Source organism: Artemia sp. Qi Xiang Cuo, chromosome 13, assembly GCF_049724085.1.
Source record: "Artemia sp. Qi Xiang Cuo chromosome 13, ASM4972408v1, whole genome shotgun sequence".
Lineage (NCBI taxonomy): Eukaryota > Metazoa > Arthropoda > Branchiopoda > Anostraca > Artemiidae > Artemia > Artemia sp. Qi Xiang Cuo.
The window spans coordinates 41,079,625-41,100,117 of NC_142806.1; the positions used below are offsets into that span (position 1 = coordinate 41,079,625).

A 20,493-nucleotide genomic window follows, 5' to 3' on the forward strand; every position below is an offset into this window, starting at 1 on the left:
AAAATACTTGTCTATTCCTGGTCAGTTTGAAACGTACAAACCTTTGTTCTTAGGCCAAGACGAACCTCATCTAAAATGAAGTTTATTTCGGTGTAACCCCCCCCCCCTAGCCAAAAAATTATTTTTTGCTGATAGGCTCAAACTTATCTTTTATTAAGTTTGACATTTATAGCTTAGTTTTTGTTCAAAATTTGGTTCGTTTTAAATTCACTTGTTTTATATGCCTGGAAAATCCATTAGCTAAATGCCTATTCCAATTGAATCAATCTATTTAGTTTTCAGTAGAGCACCATTGACACTGCAACTTTCATTCACAGAATTTGTATTTGCTTTAACGCTGACACCTTTGTTTCTGTGCTTTATACCTTTTAAACTCGCTATTGCCTTATCGTCAAAAAACTTTAGAAAACTTAGACAACCTTTTTTGATTCACTGTTGTAAAAAAAAAGAAAAAAGAAGTGGGCATGCTATGCCAAACTTTTTTGAAATCCCAGTAATACAAAGATCGACAATTTACCCAGCTGAGTGCTAGATTTGAGGCTGTATACCCCCACCCCGATTTAGATAAAGATACGTTACTCGACTTTCGAATCAGTGTTGCATCAGTGGGATGTGGAAATGAGATGTGGAAAATATGTTTCCTAATGAATCAAAACCCTTGAATTATTCACGCTTTGCCTGCTTCTACCACCCTTACTCAAGACCAGTGGCGGATCCAGGGGGCGAGGGGGTGCGCGCCTCCTAACAGAGTCTAAAGTTGTATAATTTACTTAATTAACGCAAATTTGCGTTAATTAAACTTGCTCCTAACGCAAGTTTATCCGATCAACCTATTTTGCGCCCCCCCCCCCCAAAAAAAAATCCTGGATCCACCCCTGCTCAAGACAGGACTGCCTCCATCAGGATTATTCCGATCGGGACTATTCCTATCTCCACTACTCCCGCCACAACTGCCTTTACCACGACTACTACCCCCATTACGGTTAATTCTATCAAGTTTCTACTGCTAATTAATGTTAGTAGTTAGTATCATTAATAAAACAACAAAACTTATTAATTTACAACACTTTTATTAATGTTTGTATATAAAGGATACCAGCAAACAAATAAACGTAAATCAAATTAAAAAGCCTACTTTCCCCGCGAAAGCATGTCAATATTGACTATGAAAAGCACATTTAATTGCTTGTTGCCAATACATTAATACTGAAAACAAAATCCCTGGAAATTAGAGTAGTATTAATGTTAATTCTGGAAATAGTACACATAATTAGAGTGGTATTAATATTAATAATACAAACAAATATTATTAATTAGCAGTATAAACGCGCTAGAATTAACCGTGATAAGGGTTGTAGTAGAGATAGTCATGGTAGGAGTATTTGAGATAGGAATAGTTTCGATCAGAATAACCTTGGTGATAGCAGTAATGGTAGGAGTAGTCTTGGCTTGATTAGGAGTGGTAGAAGCAGTAATTGACAGGTTTTGCTACCTTAGGAGACACATTTTCCGGATCTCGACCCTTCTGATTAAAATGGCTCCCTTTAAATTTAGATACAAAGGACACGCTTAACATATCTTCTAAACATATGATTGGATATTCTTAGAGAGGTAGTTTGGCCCGTTCTACGTGAAATAGGAGCTGACCAGAAATTTATGCGACCGCCACTATATAACCTTTTTTTCAACAGTTGAAACGAAGCCTGTGGCAAGATTTTTCTAACTGTTTCAAAGGCAAGCTGTTTAAAGCTACTGATCATTCAAAATGGTTTCAAAAAGGTTTCTAAATCTTAGCCCAAAATAGGTTTCTAATTATTACGAAAGTTCGCAACCTAAAAATGTGTTTTCTAAGAGCTTACGAAATATTAAGTCTTCTCTAAGTGTTCCAATGTTTCTGTGTATGCTCCTGTTACGTTGAGGCACCAATTCACGAAAATGTAGGTTGCAAGGCTTTTTTCATGAAAAAAAAATAAAGATATAAAAAAAAGATTTTTTTTAAATCTAGGGAGGGGTATCTTTTTCGAATTTTTCAATGAAAATACCAAAAACAGTATTTGGCACTTACTTATTATCCCGACCACACTCGAGAAGTGAAGTTACGTTAATCATAATGAAATATACAAAAATGTGATGAAAATATAATACTTTAGTAGCACAATTATGGAAACTACAACAGAGAATTATGAAAAACAGGCCACCCAGAATGCATTAAAGTAAATACCTAACCTAACCAACTCTATATATTAAATATTTGATTAAAATATACCTGCATAGCAGTTTATCTCACTCAGGCTAAGCTTATTATCTCCGAGTGCATACAGAGAAACCAATTTTAAACAGATCAAGAACAACAGTGTGGTCGCGATAATACGTAAGTACCAGATGTTTTTTCAACATCTAGGGGGGCAGCCACCCCTCTCCCAAATTCTCGCCCATTTTATGCTTGATGACAATATGCTGCCGTATTATATTATATCGACATTTATAAGGCTTAAATTCATGAAGGTAAGGAAAAAGATACATCCTTGGCATTGAGACAATATCCTAAAAACCTCTAAAAATGTCTAACTAATCCCCAAACCTAAGATATATGGCAACCTTACGATTTATGATTCGTGGAAGAAACCTCAATAGACTATAAAACAAATTCGCACACTTCCTCATTTAATTTGTTTCCGAAGATGTTCGAGTAACTTCTAAGACTTTGGAAGAAAAATATTGACCTCATCCTCTAGTGCTTCCAAGTGAGGCTCTGCAGCTGCCCTTATTTTTCTAGCTCAACTGTCGCCACTATATTGCCTGCAGCGAAAATGATGATGATGATGGTTGAATGTGCGTCATCTCCTGTTTGGTAGCAAAAGGAATAACTGTGTTGATAATCTTACAAGCCTTTTCTCTTTTTGAATCCAATTTGGTTACGCTGCACCTCATGTGGCGTTGGTCGTTTATATTAATTCTAAGAGGCAGTTTAAAGCATCAGACGTTTCTCATCAGTTTCCCAGTTTCTTTGAGTGCTTCTTTTGAATAACTATTTTTATGAATCGAATAGTCGGTGTCTGTAGACAATGAAGTATGAAAACTTGTCTTGAGTCGATTTTCAACATTCCACTATCTCATACTTGGCATGTAAACAAAACAAATTTGTATTCCGAACATCAGTTGTTTTAACAAGGACTCCAATTAGACGGTATTGAATATTCTTATCTTAGATGGCGGCACGTCCATTGACCAGTAGGCTATTAGACACTGTGTTTTGCACAGTTGTCCATTAAATTTCGATAATCAGGTAAATCCAGTCGTACTGAAAAAAGTTTTAGAATGAAAAGGAATAATATTAACGCCTATTTCTGACGAAATAGCCCAAATAGAAAAAAGATATACGGTGGTACCATTTTTGCCTGGTGTTCGCGATAAGCTAAACCAAACGCTTAAGAAATACAATATTTTATTTGTTCCCGGAAGACATCAGTCAGCAAGGCTCTAGAAATATCAAGAAATATAGTGAATACCGAGAAACTGGAAATTTTGAGTCCAAACTTTCTAATCAAATCTGATTGAACCCCCTACCATGTCTGAAATGTAGTTCTGCTCGTCTGCTTTTGTCTGCAAGGCCGTATCCAGGGGAGGGGGGGGGGCACGGGGTTTAACAATTAAACGGGGTTAAAAAAAAATTACGGGAGCCTAAAATTCTTCGAAAATGGCGTCGAATCGACATAAAAATTGCACCATAGGTATCATCAAGGCTGAAAATTTTGAACAGGAGAATTACAGTCGCTCAATTTGAACAACAAGGAGGATCCCTTTTCTGCATGAGAATCACTGATACTTCTTTTAATTCTGCTTGTTCTTTTTTTTCCCAGGAACAATCGTATCGAACCAGTAATTATAGAATGTTGAGAGAGGGCTCATTTGAACGAAAACCTTAATATTTAGTGTCCTTCTCAGGCAATAAAAGAGATCGTGCCATTCGGTGTTTTCTACCATTTCGTGCCTAAAACACCAACTTTTGCCAAAACAAAGGTTTAAAATGGAAACATTTAGGGTAGCCAATTTAGTTCTCGTGCTCAAAACCCTGAACAAGAGTTTTTGACCCCCCCCCCCTCTCTTGAAAAACCGCAGCAAAGGGGCGTCATTCTGTGCCACAAAACACCGTTTTTGCCCAAAGAGGGTCAAAATGCCAGAAAATGCAAGTTCTAAGATGGCCAATCGTCTTGCCTTGATATAAAACCTTATAAACGTGGTATTGAGATCTTGAATTTTAATTTCTCCTATCTTGAATTTTAAATAAAAAAATAAGTTTTTTTAACTGAAAGTAAAGAGCAACATTAAAACTTAAAACGAACAGAAATTATTCCGTATGTGAAACGGGCTGTCTCCTCCTCAACGCGTCACTCTTTACGCTAAAGTTTTTATTGGCTAAAAAATAAAGTTGTGAGACAGAGTCAAACTTTAGCGTAAAGAGCGAGGCGTTGAGGAGGGGAATCATATACGGAATAATTTCTGCTCGTTTTAAGTTTTAATGTTGCTCATTACTTTCAGTTGAAAAACTTGTTTTTTTTTATTTAATTTCTGATCTTTTTTTAAATAATTCTAGGAAATCCGGCGCCCCCTTCATAGCGGGCTGTCCCCCTTCCCCCATGAAAACTTACTCCATGGAAAGATTATCCCAAATAGTCTGTCCTGGATCAGTTTAAAAATTCTGTTCCATTGCTTAGTTCAGTCCTACGTCTCTTATTGCTCTACAATGTGGATGTCAACTTTCTCTTCTTTTTTGAAATCACTTTCTAAGTTATATGATAAAGCAAGAAGGCTTATACAGGAAACAAATTGTACTAAAACTAACCCGACTAGCCTATTACTTGATTTGCAGTCTCTCTACATTATTTCGTGCGTGTCATTCACTTTGCATCAACTTCCTGGTGATTTTCCCACAGCCCATCAGACTACTCCTTCTTTCGTTACTGAGAAGTCTACGCATCATTTTCGCAATTCAATGAATATTAATGTTCCATTTACTCCATTTTTTTTTTTTTTAGTATTTATGCCATTTCGTTTTTCCCCTGTTTTTTTTCCTGGCCATAGAATCTTACAGGGGGTTCTATATTGATGTGTTTTTGTCGTAAATTTATTGGTTGAATAAAAAAATAAAATGATTGATTGATTGATCATAGGGTGGTCCACGCGGAATAAATTGATTGCTTGGTAGTCCCCTGCTTAGTTTTTGATTTTTGGATTTTTTTTTGCCTCTTTTTTTTATGTGGATCATTGTATTTTATGATTTTTTTTTATTTATTTTTTTTTCTTGTGTTGAGTCTCTTAAAGGTGTGAATGTATGATGTTGAAAATGTTTTTGTTTTTTTCTGTATTTGTTTAATTTTTATTTCTCCCCTGTTTTCTTCCTGGCCATAGAGCCTTGCGGGGGAGTTTATATTGATGTGTATTTTGTTGAGTTTATTGATTGAATAAATTGATTGATTGATTGATAACCCCCGACCCCCCACTACTAGAAAAAATCCCCCTGAAAACGTTGTATACTTCCCAATAACCAATACTATATGTAAACATTGGGTAAAGTTCATAACTTTCAGCCCTCCCCCCGGGGACTTTGGGGGATTAAGTCATCCTAAAAGACATAGTTACTATATTTTCGACTATGCTGAACAAAATGGCTATCTCAAAATTTTGATCGGGTGACTTTTAAAAAATATGAGCGTGGGAGCGGGCCTAGTTCCCCTCCATTGTTTTGGTCACTTAAAAATAGCACTAGAACTTTTAATTTCCGTTCGAATGAGCCCTCTCACGATATTTTAGGACCACTGGGTCGATACGATCACCCCTGGGAAAAAACAACAAATAAAAACGCATCCGTGATCATTCTGAGGGCAAAAAATACAAAATTCCACATTTTTGCAGATAGGAGCTTGAAACCTCTACAGTAGGGTTCTATGATACGCCGAATCTGACAGTGTGATTTTCATTAAGGTTCAATAGCTTTTAGGGGGTGTTTTCTCCTTTTTTCGAAAATCAGGCAAATTTTCTCAGGCGCGTAACTTTTGATGGGTATGACTAAACTTTGATATATCTACTGGTGTCAAAATTCCGTTTTTTGGAGTTTTGGTTACTGTTCAGCCGGGTCGGTCCTTACTTACAGTTCGTTACCACGAACTGTTTGAAATAGCTCGAACTTGAGAGTCTGACATGAATGCCCCAGTGGGTTCCGTGTATATTCATAAATTGTCAGCTGATGATGACATGAATGCAGCAGTGATTACCAGGCCTTTTGATGAATCCTCAGTATATGACGATTTTTTTTAAGAAACAAAAGAGCTTGTGGCACAACGAAAAGATGTTTTCTGACATTTTGTGCCACAAAACATCAATTTTCGTCCAAATAGGCTCAATATACCGGAGAATAAAAATTAGAAGCTAACCAACCGATTTTTCATGGTCTAAAATTCTAAAAGTTGATTTTGAGTCCTCCCCCTATCTTGAAAAATGGCTGTACAATGTGTGGTTTAAGCCTTACAAAATGAAGTTAATACCGCATTGAGTTCCTTCTTTATTTATAAATCGTCAGCTGATAATGACGTGAACGCAGCAGTGATTACAAAGGTTGTTAATCAATCATCTGCACCTGAGGATCATTTTAAGCGACAAAATGGATTGTGCCACGGCAAAGTGGCGTTTTCTGCAACTTTGCACCACAAAGCGTCAATTTTTAGCTAAAGAGAGTCAAAAGGTTAGGGAATGCAAATTCTAAGATAGCCAATCAATTTACCACGGTTTAAAATGGAGATTTTGAACTCCATGGAGGATTCAATTGGAGGCTTCGACCCCCTCCCCCTTCTTGAAAAACAAGAAAAATTGCATTATTGTATTACAAGCATACATCTAGTTATTTATTTATAATCCTTTTTTCTGCCAGGGTTATCTGGCAACTATGTCGCAGAAAGATTACTACCTCTCTCTAATCATAAATTCGTCTTAATAACTCAATCGTAAAGTGCCATTTGTTACCAATAATTGCACTTTTTAGTGTCATTTCTGGAGTATAATCTGTATGGCCTATATAATATAATGATATTGTGTATATAATACAACTTGACTTGACTTACTGACTTAAGGCTCCTGCCATGTTGGGGGTGCCGTAGAGAGCGTCGCACCTCTTCTCCTCCAGGCTGACCAATCTACTGCTATTAATGGGGCCTCATCGACAGCGGTGTTAGCTATCTCAAGGAATTTGTTGAGGTTATCCTTCCACCTTGTCTGAGGTCTGCCCCTCGAGCGAGACCAGCCATTAGCTTTAGCGTCAAAATCGTAGACTATTCGGGCTGGGGTTGTCGTCGGCAAACGCTGAAGGTGTCCGAACCATCTGAGAGTACGGTGCGCTATTTGGACGGAGAATGGTACTTGGGAGGTGAATGCGAGCAACCTTGCGTTGCTTACAAAATCGTCCCATCGAAGTCCCTGAATCTGACGGAGCTGTTTCGTCTGGCGGACGTCTATCATTCTGAGGATTGTTGATCTGAGAGGCCAGGTTTGCGCTGCATAGAGGAGGACCGAACCTACGGATGCATTATAAATTCGCATCTTCGTGCGCCTAGATATATGCGGCATTCTCCAGAGATTGTTGAGCCTTCCGACGATAGACGAGGCTTTTGAAACTCGGCTGCACACCTCTTCCTCTATAGAGCCTTCATTAGACAGCACGGAGCCAAGATAAGTGAAGTTCTTCACAATTTCAACAGGAGCTCCGCAAACAGTTATGTTCTCAGGGGGTGAGACTGGGCTTGGGGGCTCAATTTCCATTATCTTCGTCTTAAGCTATTTTATTTTCAGCCCCACCTTTGATGCCTCTTCCTGTAGGACTTCCAGAGCGTCAGTCAACTGGTCAATCGAGTCAGCAACGAGACCAAGATCATCTGCGAAGTCAGCGTCCGTCAGAACGCGATCTCCAAACTGCAGACCAAAGGACAGGCGATTTGTTGTTCGTGTCATGACATGGTCTATCACGCAATTGAACAGTTCCGGGGCGGCGGCACACCCTTGTCGTACACCGGTTTTGATGCCGAATGTCGTGCTCCGTTTACCATTGACTTGGACGCAAGCCATGGTCTCTTCGTAAAGCTTTTCAAACAACTTGTAGTATTTGTCTGGTAGACCAGTTGACCGAAGTATCAGCCAGAGTAAGTTGTGATACACAAAGTCAAACGCAGCCTTAAAGTCAATAAAGACTACATATGCTTTCCTCCTGAATTCATTCTTCTTCTCAATTAACTGGCGCATGATAAAGATTTGTTCGATAGTGGATCTCCCGGGCATAAACCCCGCCTGCTGGATTCTCCTCTTTTTTCCGAGGATACTCGTGCATCTATCCAGCAGGGTCAGAGCAAGGAGCTTTCCAGGCTCTGAAAGTCGCGTTATGCCTCTTTAGTTTGAGCAGGTGCTCTTGCACCCCTTTCTCTTCCATAAGGACAATATTGTACCAGCTCGCCAGTCCTTCGGGATCCATTCCGTGCGCCAAAGCACAGAAAACAGCATGTGGAGCCAAAGTAGCATCGCCGGTCCGGCATACTTCAGGGGCTCAGCAGATATTTCACATATGCCTGCCGCTTTGTTGTTCTTCAAACGTATTACTGCTGTGTAGATTTCTGATGACGTGAAAGGAGTTTCTGTGTCAATTGTCAGCAGTTCCTGGGTGCTGGTGGCTAGGCTGATGAGTTCCTGATCAGTCTGCGCTACAGCTTCGGCGATGAGGAGGCCCGAGAGGTGGTCTTTCCATCGACTGACCTGGGCAGCTTCGTCACTGAGCGGCTGACCATCCACAGAGACAAAACATGCAACCGAGGGGGCTATGTCTCCTGTTAGATCACGGAGATGCTTGTAGAGACTGCCAACGTCACCTTTCTTGGGTGCACACTCTAGCTCATGTGCCTTCCTTTCCACAAACAGTTTCTTGTCTCGCTGTATCAGTTTGTTCCGGACCCCATTAAGGCTTCTATAGGTTGGCATTTCACCGAGTAATCTCGCCTTGCGTCTCTGCTCTATGAAGTCAAGCGTATCCGACTGAATCCACGCTTTTTCCGACCAACATTTGCTGTCGCTGATTCCCGGACATTCTTTTTGAACGAGAGCCATGCGTTTTCACAACTTTCAAATGGCAGGAGTGCGTCGAAGCGGTTCGAGACATCAATGGCATATTTTGACCGTATCTTCTGATCACAGAGGCGAGAGACATCGATCTTGGCTGGTCTTGGTTCTGAGTGCCGGGCTTTGAGCCTTAGTCACATGTTAGCGATGACTAGGCGATGGTTAGTGTTCCCAATCTCAGCTGCCTATACGTCCTGCAGTTACTGATCGAAGACCTCCATCTCTGTGACACGATGATGTAGTCGATCATTTTTTTGGTATGGCCGTCATTGCTGTACCATGTATATGTGTGAATGTCCTTCCTGGCAAACATGGTATTCGTAATAACAAGGTTGTGCATGCTGCAGAGTTGTAGAAGCCTTAGACCATTGTCATTTAGGGAATCCGGAGTAACTGGTCCAATGACTTGTCGCCATAAGTCGTGGTTGTCGCTCACAGTTGCATTAAGGTTACCCAAGAGAATGACAATATCGTGCGGGGATATCTTAGACAATTCATTCATCAGGGCAGAGCTGAAAGTGTCCTTTGTTTCGGTGTCAGTTTCGTTTATCGGGGTATAAAAAACAAGGACCGTCATTTTTCCTTGCTTGTGACTGAGTCGAGCATTAGCGATTCTATCCGAGACGGGAGTGAATGACAATAGACACTTCTTGGATTTGTCATCAAGAACTAGTCCGACTCCATTTCTTCTGGTGGTTGTCTGGCCAGACCAGAGAAGGTGGTATCCCTCACCTATGGGATGATTTCCATTCCCAACTAGGCGGGTTTCTGTTATTCCAGCAATAGAGATGCGGAATCGCTTCAGTTCCATCGCCAGAAGCGTCTTAGCTCCGGGAAAATTTAACGTCAATACATTCCAGGTGGCAATTCAGAGGCCACCTTGGTCAATAAGATTCAAACGCTGGTCATTTCTCAGTACAGGGGCAAGCAAGGGTCGTGATAGGATAAAAGAAGGTTGGTCATCCGAGGCAGCTGCTAAGCTATTCGTTGCAATGGGTTTCGGGTGGAGGGTTGCAAGCCCAACCGACCCTAGGCCTAGATTCTGATTACAGCCAGGATTTACCTGTATACTGAGAATCCTGGGGTGGGCTCCCCCTACCTCAAGAGGTTGAGGCCACCCTGATCGGAGTGTTTAGTTAGGGGAAACGCCGTATCCAGAGGTACGTGGTCAGCAGACATGGTCAGCATCATTCCGGACGAGTGAAATCCCCCATCTTGTATGTTCCACCTCCCTGCCCACTTGTAAATGAAAAATCAAAAAAAGAATGCTTTTGAAAAAAACTGCTAAATGGAAAAATGTTTCATTTTCATTTTTAAGGAAATATTTGAATTTTCTATGGGTAAATTGTCAATTCTGCTGGTAGCATCGTGACCCTCAACCTTTTTAGTTACGTGACAAAGTTTTACATACCTTGCGGCAAGGTTAAAGGGAAGTAGGAATTAACACCTATATTTGAAGTCGTATTTAACAAAAAAATATATTGACTTCTTTAGTTTCATCGCCTAAACTTAACAAAAAATCTTTTTGTAAGGTTTATTGCGTACGTTGGAATCAAAACAAGCAAAATTCAAATCCAGAAAAACAAAATTTTTCTGCTGGAAGTAAAGAGCGAAGTTGAATCTTAAAACTTACAAAAATTATTGCCTCGCAGATGACCCAAGATATACCTGCAAACTTATTCGAGTAAACTGACTCGTAATATATCTCTAGAATTCTAAAAACTAGCGGTTTACTGAAAACTAAGCTCAACTGAATTTTTTTTTTTTTAATTTTGATTATGTGCTAAAAAATATCGATATCATAGTCAGTATAAAGCCTTATAGATTATTCTTTTATTTCCTGTAGGCTACTTATGGAATTTTTTGCTTCTAAGAGGACATCTTGATTTTGGGGTTCGGTTTTGTGTTTTATACCATTGTCAGCGGTTCAATCAACCGGTTGACTGACTCACTAAGCGGTGACTAAAGTGGTTTTCAACCTAGCTTTGGTTAAGCTTAAACATAATTCTTGTAATTCAAAAGAGAATTTTTATTCACGAGCCAATGTTGATGACGGACATCCGCTTGACCGAAAAAATCCTTGAACTAACCCTTAAACAAAATTATGCCCTACCATGGGGCACCTGATCCACAGCGGGAACCAAAGTCCTATGTGGCCAATACGCCTCTTTAAATACGACCAGCAGATAAAATATTTTCTAGTTATTCCAAAACACCTTTTGTCGCACTAGGCGGTACATGGACCTGCGGGCAGTGGCCCTTACCAGAGAAATCTTTCTGACTTTCTAATTCATTTTTGTCCGGTAAGCGGACTAATCACAACTATACATATACACCGTTACATAGTGAATAGTATCGCTCACCTTTTCCCATATGGGGCAAAAAATGTTGATGGGATTGTTCTTGTCGGAGAATATTTCTCTCTTGTAAGGTCCCGCAGAGATTTTCTTGGTGCTGGAGCACGATACTAAAAAGAAAGTATTGTCAAATACAAATTTAGTTACTTTGGCTAAAACGTCGGCTATTTTTTTTGAAGCACTAGATCTTGGAAGTTATTTTCGATTTTCCCCTCAAAGAGTATTTAATTTGCCGCATGAGTTTCCAGTATACTTCACAGAAATTCCTATGTTTGGTAGTTCCGGCGTTTCCTTCCTTAAAATAGATGAATAGCAATCTTATGACCAGGTATACACAGTATCCAAAATAGGGACATTTTTAACTTTTATTGGATTTAAATTTATTACCTGCAATAAAAAAAAAAAAAAAAAAAACGAAAAGAAACTTGGAAGGATTTTTGGGTTAGTCTTGTTCAAAGGCTTATATTACGCTACTTGACTTCAATGACAGTGACATTACAATAGGAAAACCGAGACAACTCTGATTCACTGTCGACGGCAAGTACATAACTTTAAGGAAGAGAAGGCCACAAAATACTCATTATAATTTGCTTAAAATTATAATATAATTATATAAAATATAATTATATCAATATTTTACATTATAATTATATATTTTATAATTATATAGAATATATGATTATACAATATAAAAATGCTGTATAGATTATTTTTTTGGTATTTTTATTGAAAAATTTAAAAACAAATAGGACAAGTTCACCCCCACCCTAGATATTGAAAAATACATTTCTCGCCCTAAATTTTCCTGAATTTAAAAGTGCAGCATTGACATTCTATCTTTTATTCACAATAGCTAATTTGTATTCGTTTCAACACTAAATGCAGCATCGGCCAGTGGTTCCAGGTGTCGCAACTGAGGGTACTGGATTGGTTAGGAAAGTGCAGGTTGTACAGGGTAACAGGAACCACAAAATATAATTTTGGATTCTAAAATATCGTAAAAAATGTGACAAAACTCCGCGACAACGGAAGAGAAGTTCCTTCTAGTCGCTGAATGGAGGATACATGCACAACTTGAAAAAAAAAATGCTGCATTAAACGAGTTAGGCTAGGTCAGACGGTACTTGTAAAGTACTCCATTGTATTAAGGTTCTTTCACAGGTGACCATTCAAACATAGTTAAAAGTTGACGTAAAACCAAGCTAAAACTAAAAAAAAAATAAAAAAAAACTGTTATCCACGCACCGTTTAACTGATGGATATAAAAAAAATATATTGAATTCGACTGAGTCAGCAATTAAAAAAGACAGAATTCCATTATTCTGTCGATAGAAGCCTTCCAGTATGATTAGTAAACAAGTCACTGTCATTCAAATCAATAACCCTCGCACTTAAAATTTTGGATTGAATTAAATACAGCATAGTTCCTAAGTCCTTTTTTTCAGGAAAATAGGAAATGTTGATAAATGCTCACATAATCTTAATTACAATACGGAGGAAGGGGGAAATCAACACTCGAGAGGGGGAGGATTTGCAATTGGCCACAGAATTATGGCAAGCATGTTTGTCATGAAAACTTCTGTGGGCTTAGACTTCATTTGACAATAGCAATACTGAATCATGTATACAGCAGATACCATATCTAAGATGAAATATAGAAATGTTCACTGTTATTAGCGTTAAATTAAAATCTTCAGGCAAAAAAAAAAAAAAGAAAAGAAAAAAGAACAACATGACAATTATTCCAGGAAATAAGCATCAGCTAACACATTTGCATACTATACTTTTAAGACTATTATGCCTTTAATGGAAAGAGGCATTATTTTTAATGGATTACAAAGGTCATTTCAGCAGGATGAGGCGTTCACCCATAAAACACGGAAGGGGATGATCCCAATCAGCGTTGCAATTAACTCGAGATCTTTTTCCTTCCTCTTTATCTCTATTGTAGATAGGGTATATCTGTCATTAAAAGTAATCATTTTCGGTGAGTGGAAATAAGATCCTTTGAGACAAGGTTCTCGAGCTATTTTCTTTTTTCAAAAAACTGTAAATTCTCACCTGTGGGTATACATGCTCTCCCATACCCTGTGAAACTGTCTAAGGCATGTACGTGCTCGAGGATAGGACTTGCAGCCCAAGACTGGGCTGCAGCCTCGGACTGCAGGCCTTATGACTTGACACCTTATGAGTTAAAACAAAAGAATAACGCGATCATTATTCTAATGCATAATTAGAGAATCAAATATATACAAGCCTGCCGAGTGCCAGGGCTCGGGCGAAGAAGTACCAGGGCCCGGGCGGCTACAACAATTAATACTAATCAATCAATTCATTAATTCTAATTATTGCTATTTATATAAGCCTTTGCATAGTAGTCTACTGCGTTGATTCTATGTTTTCAGTGTCGGTAAGCGATTGTATTTAAAGAGCGAAACTATATGTTAGACAGTCAATCACGGTTCGACTACATTTTTTGCACTCCATAATGCTTTCAGTTAAGCACTAGATAAACTTCAGCGTAAAGAGTGAGAGGTTGAGAGACGGAAAACCACCTCAAATATGGGATAATAAAAGCTTGTCTTCAGTTTTAATGTTGCTCTTTACCTTCGCTTGAAAACCTTTTTTTTTAATTTCATAAAAGGCAAGTCCCACAAGCTAGGCTTGCCTATCTTTTTGTAATTATTGTGTAAACGACTTAATAAAAACAGATCTCATTTCAAATGCTTTATACTCCTATAGCTAAATTGCGTACAAAATTCTGTAAGCATTACGTGAAGGGCGAGAATTTATCGCACACTAAAAAGAATTAAAAATAGACATTAAAAAGGTTTTATAAAACGTGTTTTCAGCTCCAAATACCATAAAAATAAAAATTTAAATAGTTTTTTTTTCCTGCAAGCCTGAATAATCTTTTAAGACTAAAATTGAAGCTCAGGGCACTAAAGATACGAAAATTCGTTAGTATTTTTCTCTAAGGAATCTTTCATTACTTTTGGCTCATCTGTTGCGGTCTGTTCAGTGCTTCCACTATCCTCAAATTTTTGGGGACTTCCCCGAAATTTTGCAAAAACGAAGCGGCAGAAACACTTGGGCCTAGGAGCGTCAAAGCTTTAAATCTGGCCCTGGCAGGAACCCTGGTAGTGACCATCCCTTTAAATAATATGAAATGGAGTTTTCAGCAGGATGTTTTTCACGATTTATAGAGCCATGGAGCAGGATTCTTAGGATTTCACGCCAAATATTTAAGGGGCTGCAAATGGAAACACTGGACCATATATAAAGCAATAAGCTGCACGAAAAGTGTGGCTCGATACCACTTTCCTGGGCTATATTGGAAGAAAATAAATTACTAGGTCACGTTTTACAGATGATAGTTGAAACATTTTTTTTTAACTGAAAGTAAGGAACGACGTTAAAATTTAAAACGAACAGAAATTATTCCGTATATGAAGGGGGCTGTCCCCTCCTCAACGCCTCGCTCTTTACGCTAAAGTTTTTTATCGTTTAAAAAAATAGAGTTGTGAGAAAGTCAAACTTTAGCGTAAAGAGCGAGGTATTGAGGAGGGGTCAACCCCCTTCATATAAGGAATAATTTCTGTTCGTTTTAAGTTTAAACGTCGTTCCTTACTTTCAGTTAAAAAAAACTTGTTTTTTTATTTATTTAGGCTAATTTTTGAACATTTTTGAATTAATGCAGGTTTTGATTTTGGCTCACTGTACATGAATAATTAAAACAAAATTTGAATAGTAATTTTACTTTTATTTGGTTAAATGGCTTTCTCAAAACTTGTTTAATTTTATTTACGAACGTTTTTATTAGTAATAAATATACGTAACTTACGAATTAACTTACGTAACGAACTTCTATATTCATGTATTTTTAATACGTATATTGGAGGGTTCGCCCCCTAGTCAATACCTTGCTCTTTAAGCTAAAGTTCAAATTTTGTTCCAATTCTTTAAAAATGACCCCTTAATCACAAATGCCGTTAATTAGAATAAATAGCTCTTATGAAAGTACTAAAAAATTTTGGCTTAAAGAGCGAAGTATTTACTAGGGGGTGAACCCAATCATATACATCATGTTTTCTGTCGTTTTAAGTTTTAATGTTGCTCCTTACTTTAAGTTGAAAAACTTTTTTTTTATATATAATTTCTGATCTTTTTTTAAAATAATGCTGGGGAATCCGATGCCCTCTTCATAGCAATGTCCCTTCCCCAATGAAAACTTCCTTCATGGAAAGATCCTCCCATAACTCCCGACCCACCCCCCCCCCCAACTGCCATAAATAATCCCCCCCAAAAAAAACGTCTGTATACTTCCCAATAACCAATACTATATGTTAATATTGGGTAAAGTTAATAACTTTCAGCCCTCCCCCGGGAACGTCGGGGGATTAAGTCATCCTAAAAAACATAGTTATTATATTTCGACCATGCTGAACAAAATGGCTATCTAAAAATTTTGAACGGGTGACTTTGAGAAAAAAATGAGCTTGGCAGGAGGCCAAGTTGCCCTCCATTTTTTAGTCACTTAAAAAGGGCACTGGAACTTTTAATTTACGTTCCAATGAGCCCTCCCACGAAATTCTAGGACCACTGGGTCGATACTATCACCCCTGGAAAAATAACAACAAAAAAACAAATAAACACGCATCCGTAATCTTTCTTCTGCCAAGAAATACAAAATTCCACATTTTTGTAGATAGGAGCTTGAAACCTCTACAGTAGGGTCTCTCTTACATGCTGAATATGATGGTGTGATTTTCATTAAGGTTCTATAGCTTTTAGGGAGTATTTCCCCCTTTTTCGAAAATCAGCCAAATTTTCTCAGGCGCGTAACTTTTGATGGGAAGGACATTATATATTTCAAATCAGCATTAAAATTTGATTCTTTTGATGTATCTATTGGTATCAAAATTCCATTTTCTAGAGTTTTGGTTACCATTGACCCGGGTCGTCCTTACTTACAGTTCGTTACCACGAACTGTTTGATCCGTCTGGGCAAACGAAAAGCATAGGTCGTCGCGGAATGGGATGAGAAAATTTTCATAAGAAATTTTCTAATTGAAACGGGAACTTCATGGGAGGGGGTAAAGAATGAAGATTTAGTCGGTTGGGGTGGAAAAGGAGCGTGCGTAGCTGTGTAAACCTCAGGCAACTTGGTCCTACACTGAGTTGTTTAATAGTAGTAGTAGTAGTATTCTTCTGTGCCAACATAAAAAGCATCACCAGGTGCAGCGGAGTGCACCTGACACTTTGACAATAAAAAACATAGGTCAAGTTTTTGTTCAGAAAAAAAAAATCACTCAGTGATATTTTATTGCGCCCCAAGACCCAGGCCTAGTGGGCCTATTGGTAAAATAAAGACCTGGTTGCCGCACAACTGAATTTAAATATATGGTACTTGTTTGAGGAAATATTAAAGGGTACTTATGCATTATAACTAAACTACCGCTATACACGAAAGAAGTCAAGTTTGGTTAATGCTAATGAAATAAAATAAAATAGGATGAAAATATAATAGTTTAGAGACAAATTTGGGCTATATATTGCACATTAGAGGGGGGGGTAAGTAGACCCCGGCGCCACGCCGGTGGATCGACCGAACGCCGCCGACGAGAGGCCCGGTCGACCGCCACCGACGAGAGGCCCGGTCGATCGCCGCCGACAAGAGGCCCGGTCGACAGCCGCCGACGAGAGGCCCGGTTGACCGCCGCCGACGAGAGACCCGGTCGACCGCCGCCGAAGTGTTGCTACGCCGCCGGCGCGCCACAGGCGCGCCGCCGCCGGCAGAGGCGTCGGCGTTCGGCTGACTTTTAAATTAATTTTGCGGTAATTCTTTATTGCGTCAACCGCAAAGTCGGAGCTTTTCTTTCTCGCGTGGTTTAGTATTTCGATTTTCCCGATTAGAAATCAAGCAAGGCTTGCACTGTCCCCGAATTTTCGGATATTTACCCCCAAAAAATTTGGTTCCCCGAATCCCTGAAAATCACGCAATCACGGTGCCACTGCTAGCGACTTATCACCAGTGGCTTGCCCTGCCAAATATTACTTTGCATAACATAATTCTTCACTACTCTCTTGTTCGTCATTTTTCGTCTCTTTTGTTACTTTGCATAAAAACCCGACAGATGCAATATGCAATTGGAAATATTGCAATATACACAGTTCTTCATATGTTGACAAAAAAAAGTATCGTGTTTATGAAACGAGTTTAAATCATTTCGAATGCAGTTTCCCAATTGCTAATTCTTACATCATTCGTAGTCAAGAATTTTATTTTCAAGTTGAATAGAATTATAGAACGCATTCACTACTATACCGCTTCAGCTTTCAGTTGGATTTTGAAATTGATAGCTGACAGATTGTTTCTACAGCTGAATTGTAAGTTTGCAGAATTTTGTTTTGCTTTTGCTTTTTTAGATAAGATTTTCTTAATGTTTAATACAATATTGTTGGACGCCTGATAGATTAAAGAAAACACATTCTTATTTCTGAAAAAAGTTACGCCCCCCCCCGCAAAAAAAACCCTTCTATTGAGACAAAATTTAGCTATAGACTAAGCTATGTACAAGGTTGGGAAATTAAAGATTGAAACAGAAGTTACCCCAAAAAATATGATTCATAAAAAAATTGTAAATTATTGGCTTTGGGGGGGGGATAGGGGGCTATCATTTTTAAATGATAATGCCTCATTTTTTTACTGAAAGCAGGGATACCAAAAAGATAATTATTTTTTTCATTTAAAGTGGAGACGGAAGAAGATGATATCTAATTCCCTGGGAAACCATTGAAATGTTTTGATAGACCCAGGGCTCATTGGGACTTGTTCATTGTCTTGGGTATTTTGCGATTTCTCATAGGCTACTGGCCTAATTTGGCTTTTGTGTGTGCTTCCTTTTAATTAGATTCTTTGGATCTTATTGAATGCCACGGCGAATCTATGACTCAGTTTTTCAATAATTTGAGGTATATCTGAATAATTTTGACATTTTCGTTGTTGTTTTTGTACCCCTTTACTCATACCTTTAATTATTATTTTTTTCAAGGAACACTAAGATGTTTAACATTATTTTGCGTGTTTGTTTGAACCGTACTAGTGACCTAGTTAATTATTAAGTAAATTATTTTTTAATGTAAAGCTGAGATGGTATCCTATCAAGGTAACATCCAGAGGGGGGAGGGGGTAGGCATGTATTATATTTAAATGATAATATCTCGAAATTCTTTTATTGAAAGCAGGGATTCCAAAAATTCATTTTTTTTTTAATTTAAAGCAGAGACGGCATCCTATCAAGGTGGTATCCAGAGGGGAGGGGGTAGGGAGCTATCATATTTAAACGATAATACCTCGATTTTTTTTTGAAAGCTGGGATGCCAAAAAGTTAATTATTTTTTTTTATTTGAAGTAGAGACGGTATCCTATCAAGATGGTATCCAGAGGGGGGGAGCATAGGGAGTTATTATATTTAAGTAATAGTACCTTGATTATTTTTATTGAAAGCAGGTATACCAAAAAGTTGAAAAGTTGACAAAAATTAACCTAATTTTTGTGAGTTATACTTGATACAGCACTTGTATAGTTTTATCGTCCAAAGGGAAAGGGACACATGGGTTCAACCCGTTTTTTTTCTTATTGATAAAACGAGTTTACTTTGAAAACATTCATTCATACGTACCAGGCAGATTCACACTAAAACGATTTGTTGTGACGAAAGCGATATCGACATCCCCACTTAACGTTGCGCTCGAGTGACAATGACGCCCTTGGTCCAGTTTCCAAGTTACATTAAAAGGCCAGGTCATAATAAAAGCTTTCAATTTGAGAGGTTCAAGAAGGAGTCTTTGACAGTCTTATGACCTCAGGGTACTAGATGTTGCAACGTTCTTACATATCTACAGTGTTTTAAAAAATTCGATCACCCCACAAATGATGACCAAAAATATGCACAAACATAACAAATGTAACATTTGAAATATTATAACCCTTTTTTCAAAGCTTTGAAGAAAAGCAAAAAAAAGCTAAATATCCCTAACTACGCTTGAAAGCTATTTTAAAAAGAAACTCTTTGGAGATTTCCTTGGATATGACCATTGCAGAAGCTTTGAGCCTGGGTGGGGATCAAAAAGGAGTCTTTGAGTATTTTGACCACAGGTGACTCATTGTTGCGACTTTCTTAAATTTGATAATTTTTGTGAGCATTTGGAAATCAAAGCTTAAACTCAATAACTGATACTAAGTCTCCTAACATTTTGCTTGGATTAAAAGTGACGAACTAGGAAGAAAATTTCAACATCTTTCTGAAGCTACTTCAGTCTGAATATTATTTCATTTAATTACATTTGAAACGGATGAGCTTTTCATTTTTTACCTAAGAAAATAGCTGGCATTTAATTTTTCTTCATACCGAATAAACCATTAAGTGTTTTTTTTTGTTTCATTGTAGTTGAAATGTTCTCATGTGAAGTGTTCATCATGTATTTTTCAATTTGATAAATCTACTCCTTTTAGATGCAGTTTATAATTTGACTGATATTAGGTATTTATCAGTTTATAATTTGGAATGAATCCTCATAAGAAAAAAATGAATAGTATTCAAAAGAGCAGCCAAAAGCAATAAAAAAGCAGCAGTTCGGCCTTAGCGTACATGACATATATTCTATAAAGAAGCCAAAAAAAAACACTTTTAAATGTATTTTTTTCAAATTGTTATTAAAAACCAGTTTTAATACAAGGAAAGTTTTTAGGAATCAAAAACAGCAAAAAAAAAAAAAAAAAACAATCAATATCAAAGTTGCCCATTTCAGCTGTTTTAAAGGTGATAAAACAGATATAGGCAAAGGGCATTATGAAACAATTAAGCTTCTAAGTTCAAACTTATATTCAAAGTTTTTACCCAGATAACTGACGAATTTTGTGATACGGTATTTGAGGTTTTGTATGCAGTAATGTTCGATGAAAAAAAAACTACCAATTTTG

General features: G+C 37.9%; 1 protein-coding gene across 3 annotated transcripts in view; it reads right to left on the reverse strand.

Annotated features, from left to right (window-relative positions):
• Positions 1–20,493, reverse strand: part of LOC148945286 (uncharacterized) — a 354,164-nt gene that overhangs the window by 50,682 nt on the left and 282,989 nt on the right. For all 3 annotated transcript variants that reach the window (XM_089099445.1, XM_089099447.1, XM_089099446.1), the window contains exon 3: positions 11,514–11,617. In XM_089099445.1, coding sequence (XP_088955571.1) covers positions 11,514–11,617 — 104 coding nt within the window. The remainder of the gene's footprint in view (positions 1–11,513; positions 11,618–20,493) is intronic.